The 15,049-nt window shown below is 45.5% G+C and overlaps 1 protein-coding gene across 4 annotated transcripts in view; it reads right to left on the bottom strand.

Moving 5' to 3' along the window:
• map3k13 (mitogen-activated protein kinase kinase kinase 13) overlaps nucleotides 1-15,049 on the bottom strand; it is a 142,336-nt gene that overhangs the window by 38,881 nt on the left and 88,406 nt on the right. For all 4 annotated transcript variants that reach the window (XM_078403720.1, XM_078403718.1, XM_078403719.1 and 1 more), the window contains 5 exons: nucleotides 14,383-14,996; nucleotides 5,351-5,534; nucleotides 3,988-4,179; nucleotides 1,975-2,133; nucleotides 6-164 (listed from right to left, as the gene is read on the bottom strand). In XM_078403720.1, the coding sequence (XP_078259846.1) occupies nucleotides 6-164; nucleotides 1,975-2,133; nucleotides 3,988-4,179; nucleotides 5,351-5,534; nucleotides 14,383-14,935 (1,247 nt within the window). In that variant the 5' untranslated portion in view covers nucleotides 14,936-14,996. The remainder of the gene's footprint in view (nucleotides 1-5; nucleotides 165-1,974; nucleotides 2,134-3,987; nucleotides 4,180-5,350; nucleotides 5,535-14,382; nucleotides 14,997-15,049) is intronic.

Below are 15,049 nucleotides of genomic sequence, written 5' to 3' on the forward strand. Positions count from 1 at the left end.
CTCACCATGTTTGCTTCATGAGGATTTTGAACCCGTCGGGACAGGTGGAAGGGACAGGCAGGTGCAGGCTGTTGCTGCCCACACCCCAGATGATAGCAGAGGAATCCACATCCTTGTAGGGCACCTCCCCGGTCAGTAGCTCCCACAGCACCACACCAAATGACCTGTGCCAGACAGGGGGAGAAATACAAGCAGCAGGTGAACATCTAACTCCACATCAAAGACTGTCATCAATATGAGGAGGCTGACTGGCACTTAAGTGGGTCTGTACAAGATAACGCCAAGAGCAAGACTAACCAGAGCTCAGCCACCATCATATTCTGGCCAATCTTAATAAGAACCATGACTGTTGATTGACTTTCCCTCCAGCCCAAACTCTGAATCCAGTGGACTTCAATGAACAGGGGACCAGATCCCTGCAATCTCCGAGGACCACTGGAACTCACCTTTCTGGTCAGCACCAAACCACACTGTACAAGCTGCAATTATCATTACGTTCAGATCACAGGGCAAGAGGAAGCTGTTTGGTGCATCATTATTTGACATTAAGTCCATGATTCCTCATTCTAGACCACGGAACCAATTTGGGCAAAGAGAATTATGAGGGGCATAGTTAAAATAATTGGAAAATATTTTCCCCTTAACATTGGAGTCCATGACCAGTTGGCAGAGATTTAAGGCTAGGGCAAGGGATTTAAAGAGAACGTGAGGAAGATCTTTTTTTGCCCAGAGCATGGTTAGGATCTGGCATGAAATGCGAAGACATAGAAGACCATATGCTGGGAAATGGATTACTATAGATAGGTATCTAATAACCTGGGTAGACACAAAATGCTGGAGTAACTCAGCAGGTCAGGCAGCATCTCGGTTTAGAAGGAATGGGTGAACTTTCGGGCCGTGACCCTTCTTCAGACTGAACTTTACAGATTAATAACCTGCATGAACATAGTGGGCTGAAGGGCCTGTTTCATGCTGTATGACCATATGACTAGAATTAGTCTGCTTTTGCTCACATGGCCCCGACTTCCCATAATGTGTACAGCTTGATCACACTGTCCCTCGGTATATGTTCTGCTGAAGCAGGCTGTATATGTTCTACTGAAGCTGACTCCATGTTTTCATAAAGTCATAATGAGTCATACAGCATGGAAACAGGCCTTTTGGTCAACTCATTATTGCAACCAAGATACCTCATCTAAGCTGATCCCATTGTCTGAATTTGGTCCATATCCCTCTAAACGTTTTCCTATCTTGTTTCAGCTTGTACCATATACCCCCCACCAACCCCTGTGTGAAAAAGTTGCCCCTCAGGTTCTTTCCCCTCTCACCTTAAACATATGCCTCTCGTTTGTGATTCTCCTATTCTAGGAAAAAGACTATGTGCATTCACCCTATCAATGCCCCTCATGATTTTATACACCTCTGTAAGATCACCCCTTGCATTCCAAGGAATAAAGTCCTAGCCTGCCCAATCTCTAGAATAAAGTCCTAGCCTGCCCAATCTCTGGAATAAAGCCCGAGCCTACCCAATCTCTGGAATAAAGCCCGAGCCTACCCAATCTCTAGAATAAAGTCCTAGCCTACCCAATCTCTAGAATAAGGTCCTAGCCTACCCAATCTCTAGAATAAAGTCCTAGCCTACCCAATCTCTAGAATAAAGTCCGAGTCCTGGCCACATCTTCTCTGTACACTTTCCACTTTAATGGCATCTTTCTTACAGCAGCATGACCAAAACTGAACACAATACTCCAAGTGCAACTTCACCAATGTCTTGTACAACTGTAACATAATATCCCATCTTCTATCGCAAAACACAAAGTGCCTGCCGGAGTAACTCAGTGGGCCAGACCACATCAGTGTAGGGAATGGATATGCAATGTTTCTGGTCAGGACTCTTCTTGGGGTTATGGGCTCAACATCTGCAATTGGGAAGTTATGCCGCCACACCGACTCCCAGTGTCATGCGCTGCTTACCAAATGTCCACCTTCTCAGAGACAGGCTCATTGCGAATCACCTCAGGGGCCATCCAGGCCACCGTGCCAGCGAAGGACATCTTTGTGCTCTTGTCGCTCAGCTCCTTGGAAGTGCCAAAGTCGGAAATCTTCACAGTGTCGTCGTAGGTAACTAGCACACTGGAACAGAAGGAAGGCACCAGAGTCCTTTAACGTGACTTCAGGGCATTTCAACCCAGCCTCACTAGCGGTCAATCAATGAACCAGGTCCTGCTTAAAGCTGACTTCCAACCCAACCCTCCCAGCCACTTAAACATGGCAGCACTCACTGAGTCGTTCTGCCCACTGGCCCTTTCCAGACGTGCTGAGGGACGTACTGAAGCTTGGTGCAGTCAATACAAAGGCTCTGTGCGGGAGGACCACAATCAACAACACGAACAACAGACCATCAGAACTATATTGAATACTTTTGTAACTTTGTAACGCCCTATACTCTTTGCATACTTGTGTATTGTATGCAAAAAAAAAGAATTTCACTGTACCGTACATGTGACAATAAAGTGTCAATCAATCAATGTATATTTATATATAATTACATGTGGGCGGTTTTGAGTTTTACGTGTATTTTTCATGTGTATTTATGTTTATTTGGATTTATCTGTCTATTTGTATATTTATGTGTTGTGGAGAGTGATTTTTTTGTGCGCACAAACATGCATTGAGAGTCACAAACAAAATAAGTGTCCGGTCATTTAAAACTGAGGTGCCTAAAGTATCATCTCCGAGGGTAGTGTGGAACTTTCTGAACCTGAGGGTGGTGAAGGCCAGATCATTAGATACATTTCAGGTGGAGATCGATAAATATTTGGCAGGTTGGCATCTTGGTCGTCATGGGCGAGTTAGGCCGAAGGGCCTGTTTCCGTGCTGTCTGACCCTATCGAGGAATTGAGGGTTATGGGGAAGTGGGACAACAGGGGCTGAGGCCAGGATAGTTCAGCCATGATCACATTGAAGGGGTGGGCAGACTTGAGGGGCCCAGTGGCCAACTCCTGCTCCTATTTTCTTGTATTCTTATGTCTATTTTTGTATGTAGATGTGCTTATTTTGTGCACATACATATCTATTTTTATTTGTGTGTGCACGTGTATATATGAATATGTACAAGTATGTGTTGGAATAAACTGCAGATGCTGGTTTATACCGAAGATTGACATAAAAAGCTGGAGTAACTCAGCGGGTCAGGCAAAATCTTGGAGAAAAGGAGTAGATGAGGTTTCGGGTCAAAACCATTCTTCAGATTGAAAGATAGAGAAGGCCAGAACAAAGCAGGGTCTGTAACAGATGATGTCTAGAAGGGTGGAGTCCAAAATGGTCCATTGTTGACTGGGTACTTATGTGTCCACATGTACATGTAAATGCATGTATGTGCATGTTACTGTGGTTAAATGTACACATTTGTCTTTGCACATTGCTTCTGGGTATGGTGGTGGTATGACAGTTAAGTTACAGGGGAGTAGCCCTGAGGCCTGGACCTGCAATCGAGGTGACAAAGTCCAAATTTCTTCATAGTAACTGTGGAACTTAAAGCTGGTCATGTAATGATGAGCTCAAAACTATGAGATTGGTGTGGAAACGCATAAAATTCATGAAAGTCCCTAAGAAACTAAATCACCTCCCGGGCTAACTTCCTGTGTTACTCACTACCAAGCAGAACGTTCACATTCTCAGACACAAGCTATCTGTGAATCACCTGCGGGCGAGGGAATCAGCCACGATAACCCGGGCGGCCAACGTGTGACTCCAGACTGCCCTATGTGGCTGACTAAACACCCTCTGAGGTGGCACTACAAGCCACTCAATGCAAGGACAATTAGGGATGGGCAATAAATACTGGCCTTGTCACTGATGTCCAGATCCCAAAACAGGAACAATGGGAAATATGTCTGTGTCCATGTGCAGGTTGTGTTTGTGTTGATGTGTGTACATCACCAGGCTGAGCAGACGTGCATGTTGGTGGGTGTATGGTTTACTCACTTGGGTGATTTGAGGTCCCTGTGGATGATTTTGTGGAGGTGCAGGTAGTTCATGCCACTTGCGATTCCCGAGGACCAATCCACCAGCAGCCGGGGACTGATCTTCCGTCCTGCCCGCAGAACCTCGTAGAGCTGCCCATGGGCGCAATACTCCATAATAATGCAGTAACATGGGGCCTGGGTGCACACCCCCCTGAGGAGAGACAAACACAGGGTCCAGTCTCACTCTCAGCCCAATTCACTGCTGACCTGAGGGAGGGGCTGGGTCACAGGCTACAGCTAGCAGTCCTCACTTCTCCAACCATTGCTCCCACACCCCCTTCTGCTCTGCCCTCGGTTAATCCTATACAGTTCTGTGGTGACCCTTTGGTTTAGTTTAAGGATAAACTAACTTGTTTAACTACATGCATCAGAATTAAAAGTACTGGAAATCCGAGCGATGCTGGGAATGGGACAGGATGCATCTCAGTGACTGAGCAAGTACTGCACGATCATGGGCAGCTGACTAAGAGCAAGTAAATGACATAGAACAGCACAGGGAAAAGCTCTTTGCCCCACAATGTCCGTGCTGAACATGATGCCATTTAAACTAATCTCCTCTACCTGCATGTGATCCATATCCCTCCATTCCCTGCCTATCAATGGGCCTACCTAAAAGCCTTTTTTACGCCACTATCATATCTGCTTGCACTACCACCCCTGGCAGAGCATTCCAGGCACCCATCGCACCCCTTGTAAAACACCTGCCCGCACATCTCCTTTAGACTTTCCCTCTCTGACGTTAAAGCTATACCCTCTAATCTTGACATTTCTACCCTGAGAAAAAAGTTCTGATTGCTATCCTCTCTATGCCTCTCTTAATTTTATAAACTTCTACCAGGCATCCCTTCGATCTCCGATGCTCCAGATAAAACTATCCAAGTTAGTGCAATCTTACAGTTTATACTCTCTAATCCCAGCAGCATTCTGGCAAACCTCTCTGCATATTCTCTAAAGACTCCACATCTTTCATGTAATGAAGTGAGCAGAACTGTACAGAAGGACTGTCATGATGGCTTGCCTCCGCCCCCCTAGCCCCCAAGTTCTTGTGCTCAGCCCCATTCTGTCACACTTCAGAATTCCCCTATGCAGACAGTGTGCTGTAAGTGTTTTATCCCGGTTGTCCTAATTGGTACAGCTACATCGGTCCCAATTGGGAGTGGGGATAAGATGGCCAAAGAGCCTATCAAACAGATCCAGGCTCATTTCAAGCAGTCTGGACTGGTCAGCATCTCCACTTCTGTTCATCTCCAGACCAAAACCAAGAGTGTTCAGGAGCCACCGAGATGCATTGCTTATGAGGACAGAGTACATGTAAACCTTACTTGAATGCTATGATGTTTGGGTGCTTCAGCTTCCTCAGGTGTTTGATGTCTGTCTCCTTCTGTTCCCGCACTTTTTTAATGGCCACGTCTTCACCTTGGAATTTGCCCAAAAACACAGCTCCCTGCGCTCCACTCCCCAGCCACTGCAGCTCCGAGATCTCCTCAAACGGCACCTCCCAGGAATCTGACAAGACAGGATCCGCACAATGGTCGCCGCCGGTACAGTGAAATTAATGTCTGCATCACGATACACAAGCACTTAGGTACATCTTAAATAAGCATCTCAGGCACAGCACAAGTGTATAGTAGTAGTACACTGAGACAGTATACAGAGTTGCCAGATTCGGCACCATTTTCAAGTCCCAGCTGTTACAGGTTAAGTGCATCAGTGCATGGCATTTCAGGATGCAGAAGCGTAAAATCACACAATAATGAAAATTTGAAGTAAAAATATAAACTGCTGGAAACGTTCAGCAGGTTAGGCAGCATCTGTGGAGAGAGAGAGAGAGAGAGAGGCAAGAGTAAATGTTTCAGGTCGATGATCTCTCATCAGAACTGGATCAGATGGAGAGAGAGAGAGAGGTTTTGCTTTGCTGTGGGAGTGGGAGAAGAGAATAGAAGGGAACGTCTGTGAGAGAGTGAAGGGCCGGAGGGATTGACGGACAAAGGGTGATAATGGAGAAAAATGATGGATGTTTGGGGGAAATGAATATTCACAATATTTATGAAATTACTTAAGGAATTTGGGGGGATGTTGAAGATTTGGAATTAAAGTAGTGGAAATGCTTCTTATCAGTTCTGTCACTTGAGTTCAGTTTATTATCACGTGTATCAAAGTACAGTGATTGTTGTGTGCTAACCAGTCAGTGGAAAGACAATATGTGTTTACACTCGAGCTATCCACAGTGTACAGATACATAATAAAGGGAATAATGTGAATAGCGTTTAGTGCATGATAAAACCAGTAAAGTCCGATCAAAGATAGTCCCAGGATCTACAATGTTGATGGTAGTTCAGGACTGCTCTCTAATTGTTGGTAGGATGGTTCAGTTGCCTGATAACAGCTGGGATGAAACTATCCCTGAATCTGGTGTGAGTTTTCACACTTCTATACCTTTTTGCCCAATGGGAGAGAGGAGAAGAGGGAGTGGCTAGGGTGCGACTCATCCTTGATTATGCTGGTGGCCTTGCCAAGGCAGCGCGAGGTGTAAAAGGAGTCAATAGAAGGGAGGTTGGTTCTAAAGGGCCAGCAGGAAGGTGGAATGTTGTTCCTGGAGTTTACATTGAAATCCACGGTGGGAGGCTGAGGAAACTCGGGAGCACTCGGTTGGAGGCTGAGGAAGCTCAGACCAAGCTGAGATGTGAACTGAACTCAGTCCCTCTACTATAGGGATGACCGTCGCATGAGCTGAGAGTGCAATACACTCAACTGAAGATAAGTACATTTAAACCACCTTATGTGGTTGCATGTCTGCAGCACTATGAGGAAAATAAGTAAAGGACGGGGACACTGCTGTGGCTGCAAGGGAGGATGCCATGGAATAGAGAAGACAGAGAAGTAGCTCTGAGGTGCAGCCCCGTAGGGGAAGACTTGTCAGGAAATGGCAATGCCCCGCAGGTGTCAGAAATTGTGGAGGATGGTCCGTTGAATGTGGAAGCCATTGGCAGGGACGTTCAAACAAGCATGAGGGTTCTCAGAGTGGGGAGATTGGGTAAGTGTGCGAAATGGAGAATGGAAATGAACATGGTTGAGGAGGGAGTGGAACGCATTCGAGTCTCCAGAATGTGCAATTGAAGTTATCGCAGCCATTCCTCACGCTCACAGATGACTATAGCAGGAACTGAGTAAACCAACATGATGCAGTACAAATCAAAGGTATTTATTCACAAAATGCTGGAGTAACTCGGCAGGTCAGGCAGCATCTCAGGAGAGAAGGAATGGGTGACGTTTCGGGTCGAGACCCTTCTCAGACTGATGTCAGGGGGGCGGGACAAAGGAAGGATATAGGTGGAGACAGGAAGTTAGAGGGAGAACTGGGAAGGGGAGGGGGGAAGAGAGGGACAGAGGAATTATCTAACAAATGTTACTTATGCTCTTGGGTTTGATGCTGGCAGAGATTGTGATCATTGTCCTTACTGCCCTCTTTATTTTGTAAACCAGCATCGACAGTTTATTTTCTGTCAAATATGCAATTATTATATATGAAGCCTAAAAATATCTGTGCACCTCTACATGTCAGCTGCATACCACACTAATCATTATACAATTCTATCTCGATACATAAAATTAATTAGTACAAAATATCTCCAAAAGCTTAAAAAGATGCACTGCAAAATGATACACAATACCAACAAATAAACAATACTATTGAGGAAGGATATTCTTGCTATGGAGGGCGTGCAGCGTAGGTTCACTAGGTTAATTCCCGGAATGGCGGGACTGTCATATGTTGAAAGGCTGGAGCGATTGGGCTTGTACACACTGGAATTTAGAAGGATGAGGGGGGATCTTATTGAAACATATAAGATAATTAGGGGATTGGACACATTAGAGGCAGATAACATGTTCCCAATGTTGGGGGAGTCCAGAACAAGGGGCCACAGTTTAAGAATAAGGGGTAGGCCATTTAGAACGGAGATGAGGAAGAACTTTTTCAGTCAGAGGGTGGTGAAGGTGTGGAATTCTCTGCCTCAGAAGGCAGTGGAGGCCAGTTCGTTGGATGCTTTCAAGAGAGAGCTGGATAGAGCTCTTAAGGATAGCGGAGTGAGGGGGTATGGGGAGAAGGCAGGAACGGGGTACTGATTGAGAGTGATCAGCCATGATCGCATTGAATGGCGGTGCTGGCTCGAAGGGCTGAATGGCCTACTCCTGCACCTATTGTCTATTGTCTATTGTCTATTTTATATAACATATGTAAATGCACAATACTAAGCATTCCACAATATTATTCAATGTTAAATAGGTACACAATGTCACATTAGTATGCACTAATAACTAACTTGCAATTCTAAAATGCTCACAATGCCAATAGTTCCATGGTACAAATAGCTACATATGACTATCTTGGCACACAATATTAGTCTGGTATATAAGGCAACTAGAAAGTTATTTGTACACATCAGGTACACATGGTGCTGGTGCCACAGGTTAGGCTGGGTTTTTATTGCTTATCCCTGCACTGGATGGTTCACTGGGACAAGAGTCAACAATACTGTTGGGGCTGCAGTCACATTTAAACCATTCCCGGTAAGAACTGTGGATTTCCTTCCCAGAAAGACATTAGTAGACTGAATGGGCTTTTTAAGATTAAGAAGGTCTTTAAAACCCCATTAACTCAGCGCTAAGATTTTATTCCAAATACATTATATTTCCTACTCCTACCACCCAAGCCCCAAATGGGAGCAAATCTACTCTCTGTCCTCAGTTGCAGACCCAGCTGCTCGGTGTGGGTGGGGCAATGATATGGTCTGCAGCAGTAAGCTTGTCACCAACCTGACCCCTGGGCCACTGCACAAGCACGCACCCTTGAAGAGAACATCTGGCTCTCAGCCCACCCAAGTGCACAACATCATATGATGTGGTGTATAATATGCCACATAGCATGCAGCACATTAACACACGCTCCATAATGATAACAAAATAAAGCACAGCTCCATACTAAACGGTTTTACAAATCCACATGTTATAGTGCACAGCACCACACTACGATTCATAATATTAATAAGGGCAAAACACCTTCTTGGTATACAATATGAACAAGTACACAGCATTAGTGTGGGAATCGTGGGAAGAACTGAACTGTTCTTCCATCTTGTCATGAACATGGGCAGCACTTCATACTGTGGGAACTGAACTCCAACTCAGCATAGTTTCAAATCAGTGCTAGGCTGAACAAGTCTGGTCATATTGACCCACAAAGTCAACAACTTGTACACCTGCATGCCTTGTTTTTAGTGATAGGGTTGTGTTGCTAAGGGAAAAATTACAGAATGCTGGATCACACAGTTAACCATGTGAACAAATGTACGTGACCCATCTCACATTTATACAATCAAAAATCTATAAAAAGACTGCATGCATTGAGTCTGTAGAGCAGTCTCTTGGTCGATTGAATCTCCTTTTTGCTTGCCTGTTTGCAAATAAAGAAAATAGTTAACTGTCACTCACATCTCGTGTAAATTATTCCAACAGTTTGAGGTTCCACCATCAGTAATCTCTTCCCCCGACTGGGATTCGCAAAAGTGAAGGGCTGGCGACAGGCAACTCAGCCAGGGCATGCAAAAGGTGGTTTTTCTCACATTTTCTTCTGCCACGAGTACCCGTTTGAATTGAGGTGGGCAAAGGGTGCTGCCTAGGCCAGAATAAATGTGCGTGACCCTTGGAGTAAGTCAGGTTCTTGCCTGAGTGGGTTCAAGTCCCACCTGCATTAGTTGTTCAGGTTCAAGTCCTGTGAGTCCCTGTGAGTTTGAGCCCATTGCAAGAGTAAGTCAGATTCCTGTGAGCTGTTAGAGTGTGGATTATAAATTAAGAATAACCATGACGGATAATTCAGAGTCCAAAGGAAGCTATGGCAGAGGAACTCTAATAGGGTATCTGTGTGTACATTATGGATCAGATAGTGTAAAGACGGTAGCAAATGGGTAGTGGACAAAGAAGAGGGAGAAAGGATTTCCCCCTGATAATACATTTAACTGGGACCGTATAGAATATCTTGAAGGAGTGTTACAAATTAAGGAGGTGTGGCTTTAAGGATACAGGGTAATCAGTTTATGTACAGGTGTAAGGAAGCAAGAAGAGCAGAGTGTATCCGTAAGAGTAGAGCAAATGAGGAGCAAAAACATGAAGTAGAGAGGCCTCAGAATAGCAGCTATAAACAGAAACTACAGAATCTCGAGACAAAACATAAACCCATGGTCATGATTATATTCCACCACCTTATGCCCGTCCATCAACAGAACAGGTGAAGGTTTCTGAAACTAAAACTTAGCCATAAGACAAGGATGAGGATCATGACAATAACTGGGATGATTGGGTTTCCATATACCCTCTACACCCTCCAACTGCCTCCCCCCCCCCCCCCCCCCCAGTTGAACAAGACGTACGAGCACCTCCGCAACAGCGCACACACTGATCCACAGACTCCACCTATGCAGCACCAGATTCCTCCGCATCCTCACAAAGACTGAAGACATGTAGCCACAAATCTAAACAAGGAGATAGTAGCGGTGAAGCGTCAGCTCAGCCTGATGTACAAGCACCAACGCAGGCCTTTCCAATTCCTCAGGGAGATAGGGAGATCCCGTTGCAGTTTACAAACCCTGGCCACCCTCAGAGCTGACAGCTATAGTTGAAGACAAAGATGATGTTGAAAAATGTATTCATAAATTAGACATATTAAACAAATGTCATAAACCTATAGTTCTTTTAGTATGGAGTTGTGCCTCAGTTTGGTTATCATTATGGACCGTGTCTTAATGTGATGTGTACTATGTGGCACATTGTACACTTGACTTGGTCGTATGGATTCAGAACTAACTTATTCATAGAAGTCAGAGGGTTGTGGCGAAGGTAGATATTCTGGATGGAGATCTGTGAACAGTGGAGTTCTGCAGGGATCTGTGTTGGGACCTCTGCTGTTTGTGATTTTATAAATGACCTAGACATAAATGTAGATGGATAAGAAGGAACTGCAGATGCTGGTTTAAACTGTAGATAGACACAGAAAGCCAACCTGTTTTTCCTCAAACATCTCCACTGTCAGAGCGAGGCCACAATCAAACTGGAAATATGAATGTATGGCTGAGGGGCTGGTGCAGGGAGCAAGGATTTAGATTTCTAGACCACTTGGATCTCTTCTGGGGTAGGGGTGACCTGTACAAAAGGGACGGGTTACACCTTAACAGCAGGGGGACCAACATTCAAGCAGGCAGGTTTGCTAGTGCTACACGTGTGGGTTTAAACTAAGTAGTGGGGGGGAGGGGTTGACAAATTGGGAATATGAAGATGGAGTTAAAGGGGAAGCGAATGCAGGAGAATTTGCAAAGGACTCTCGAATAAATGGGAAGGGAAGTTCTAGATGGGATAAGAAAGTAAGGTCAGGGCCAATTGTGACCGATGTGAGAGGGAAGGTGAATACAGAAGTTAAAATGTTGTATTTAAATGCGCGAAGTATAAAAAATAAAGTGGATGAGCTTGAGGCTCAGTTAGACATTGGCAAGTATGATGTTGTGAGAATTACAGAGACATGGCTACAAGAGGACCAGGGCTGGGAACTGAATATTCAGGGGTACACAACATATAGAAAAGACAGACAGGTGGGCAGAGGGGGCGGGGTAGCTCTGTTGGTAAGGAATGATATTCACTCCCTTGCAAGGGGTGCCATAGAATCAGGAGATGTGGAATCAGTATGGATAGAAATGAGGAATTGTAAGGATAAAAAGACCCTAATGGGAGTTATCTACAGGCCCCCAAACAGTAGCCTCGACATAGGGTGCAAGTTGAATCAAGAGCTAAAATTGGCATGTCACAAATGTAATGCTGCGGTGGTTATGGGAGATGGATTCTTAGAACAGCTTGTACTGGAGCCTACCAGGGAGAAGGCAGTTCTGGATTTAGTGTTGTGTAATGAACCTGATCTGATAAGGGAACTCAAGGTAAAAGAGTCATTAGGAGGCAGTGATCATAATATGATGTTTTACTACAAATTGAGAGGGAGAAGGGAAAATTGGAAGTGTCAGTATTACAGTATAGCAAAGGGGATTACAGAGGCATGAGTCAGGAGCTGGCCAGATTTGACTGGAAGGAAGCCCTAGCAGGGAAGACGGTGGAACAGCAATGGCAGGTATTCTTGGGAATAATGCAGAAGTTGCAGGATCAATTTATCCCAAAGAGGAGGAAAGATTCTAAGGGGAGTAAGAGGCACCCATGGCTGACAAGGGAAGTCAAGGACAGCATAAAAATAAAAGAGAAGAAGTATAACATAGCAAAGAAGAGTGGGAAGATTGGGACTCTTTTAAAGAGCAACAGAAGATAACTAAAAAGGCAATACGAGGAGAAAAGATGAGGTACGAGGGTAAGCTAGCCAATAATGTAAAGGAGGATAGTAAAAGCTTTTTTAGGTATGTGAAGAGGAAAAAATAGTCAAGGCAAGGGTCCCTTGAAGACAGAAGCAAGGGAATTTATTATGGGGAACAAGGAAATGGCAGACGAGTTGAACCGGTACTTTGGATCTGTCTTCACTATGGAAGATACAAACAATCTCCCAACAAGCTTTATCCCGCCCCCCTGACATCAGTCTGAAGAAGGGTCTCGACCCAAAACGTCACCCATTCCTTCTCTCCTGAGATGCAGCCTGACCTGCTGAGTTACTTCAGCATTTTGTGATATAAATACCTTTGATTTGTACCAGCATCTGCAGTTATTTTCTTACACAAACAATCTCCCAGATGTTCTAGTGGCCAGAGGAATGTTCTAGGGTGACGGAGGAACTGAAGGAAATTCACATTAGGCAGGAAATGGTGTTGGGTAGACTGATGGGACTGAAGGTTGATAAATCCCCAGGTCCTGATGGTCTGCATCCCAGGGTACTTAAGGAGGTGGCTCTAGAAATTGTGGATGCATTGGTGATCATTTTCCAATGTTCTATAGATTCAGGATCAGTTCCAGTAGATTGGAGGGTAGCTAATGTTATCCCACTTTTTATGACTGAAGAAGGGTCTCGACCCGAAACGTCACCCATTCCTTCTCTCCTGAGATGCTGCCTGACCTGCTGAGTTACTCCAGCATTTTGTGAATAAATACCTTCGATTTGTACCAGCATCTGCAGTTATTTTCTTATACTAGCCATGATCACATTGAATAGTGTTGCTGGCCGAATGGCCTACTCCTGCACCTATTGTCTATTGACGAATAGCACCTCATATTTCACTGGCATGTACACTAAATTATCCAATTCCAGGTAACACCTCCCTCTCCTTCTCATCTACCCAGCTTCCAGCTTGCACCTCCCCACGCCTTTTTTTCACTCGTCCTCATCATCCAGTTCCTTTCACTTCTATCTGATCATCACACCCCCCCCCACTCCCCACTCCAGGTTCCTCATTTGTCTTCTCCACCATCACCCCTGGCATTGGTTTCCAGGCCCCCACTTCTCTCTGTGTAAAAAGCCTTGCCTCGCATATCTCCATTAAACCTTTCAGCCTCTCACCTTATAGCTATGTCCTCTAGTGTTGGGCATCTCTACCCTAGGAAAAAGGTTCTGACTGTCTACCATATCTATGGGTCTCATAATTTTATATACTTCTATCAAGTCGCTCAACCTGCGACGTTCCAGAGAAAACAATCCATGTCTATCCAACCTCTCCCTATAGCTGAAATCCTCTAATTCAGGCAGCATTATGGTAAATCTCCTCTGCACCCTCTCCATTGCCTCCATATCTCTCTGTTAATGGGGGGGACCAGAATAGGAATTGAATTGGTGAGCAACCTGTAGCTCCAGCTGGTTCTGACGAACCCAGCAAAGCGTTCACCTCACAAGTTCAGCAAAGTGGTCACCTCAGCTACCCTTGGTCTCACCGATGTAGAGGAGGCCACCGATAAATAAATGCAGGCAGATGGAATTGGTGAATCATGGAGTTGGCATTCACGTGGTCAGCTGAGGGGCCCATTTCAGTGTTGTGCAACTCTGAGACTGTGTAAAAAAGGGCCCAGTGTGTTTAAAGGGAACATGGAAACGAGGAATATGAGTTTCAAGGAAGCATGGGAAACAGAACTTGGTGAGCCTAATGGAAATGTGGGAAACAGAACAATGTGTGTTTATAGGGAGTGCTGGAAACACGACCCAATGTATTTGAAGGAATAGCAGTAATCAGCACATCGATGCCATGGGTAAGCAGAGGTTCAGAATTTTACTGCAAATGGTACAAGGCAAACTGTACAAGGTCCATTGGAAGAAAACTTCCAGATGAAAAGTCAATCAGAACATTGTTTACCAGCATGAGAAAAGTAAGTGTCAGTAACTGATGGCACTTACCTTGCTGTTGCAGTTTATACTCCGTGGAGTAGGCTTTTCCTATGATGTTCCACACTGGCCTTAAGCAGCCAAATAGCCCCTCCAGGAACCCGCCTGATCCAGTGCCCGAACCTGACCCAGAGCGATTATAATGCATCTTCATCTCATCGGGCCTGCTGTGGTCACAATCGTTGCCACCTCCCCCATTCCCGTTCCCATTCCCGTCTTCGGCAGCTTGGGTGGGCCCAGATTCCTCATGCTCCCTCAGTTGCAGCACACTGTTCTCAAACTGGTCACGGGAGTCCTCGCTGAGGCTGGTGAGCACGGTGACAGTGACGGGGTGGTTGGAATTGGAGCAGTGACTATTGTCCCCCTGAGGTGGCCCCCTCTCCTGCAGGTTGTCCAGGATCTCGGGCGGTGAGTATGCCGGCTTGTGGTCCACATCTCTGACCGGCAGCTTGGCCCGTTGTCCCGGGGTCCCCAGCTCTTCCTTCAGGTTCTGGTTGATGAGGTTAGAGGGGGGTGACCAGGTCAGGCCCTCCCGCGGACTGGCCATTACACTGTGTGTGTGCATGAGGGGTGGCTTTCAGTTCAATCCCAGGACACAACCAAATGACGAGGCCAGGCAACCAAACCTGCAAGGAAGAAGAAACAGATAGTGAAAAGCCGGCCACTCTGCTAGTTGCAC

Source organism: Rhinoraja longicauda, chromosome 8, assembly GCF_053455715.1.
Source record: "Rhinoraja longicauda isolate Sanriku21f chromosome 8, sRhiLon1.1, whole genome shotgun sequence".
In the NCBI taxonomy this organism is placed as follows: domain Eukaryota; kingdom Metazoa; phylum Chordata; class Chondrichthyes; order Rajiformes; family Arhynchobatidae; genus Rhinoraja; species Rhinoraja longicauda.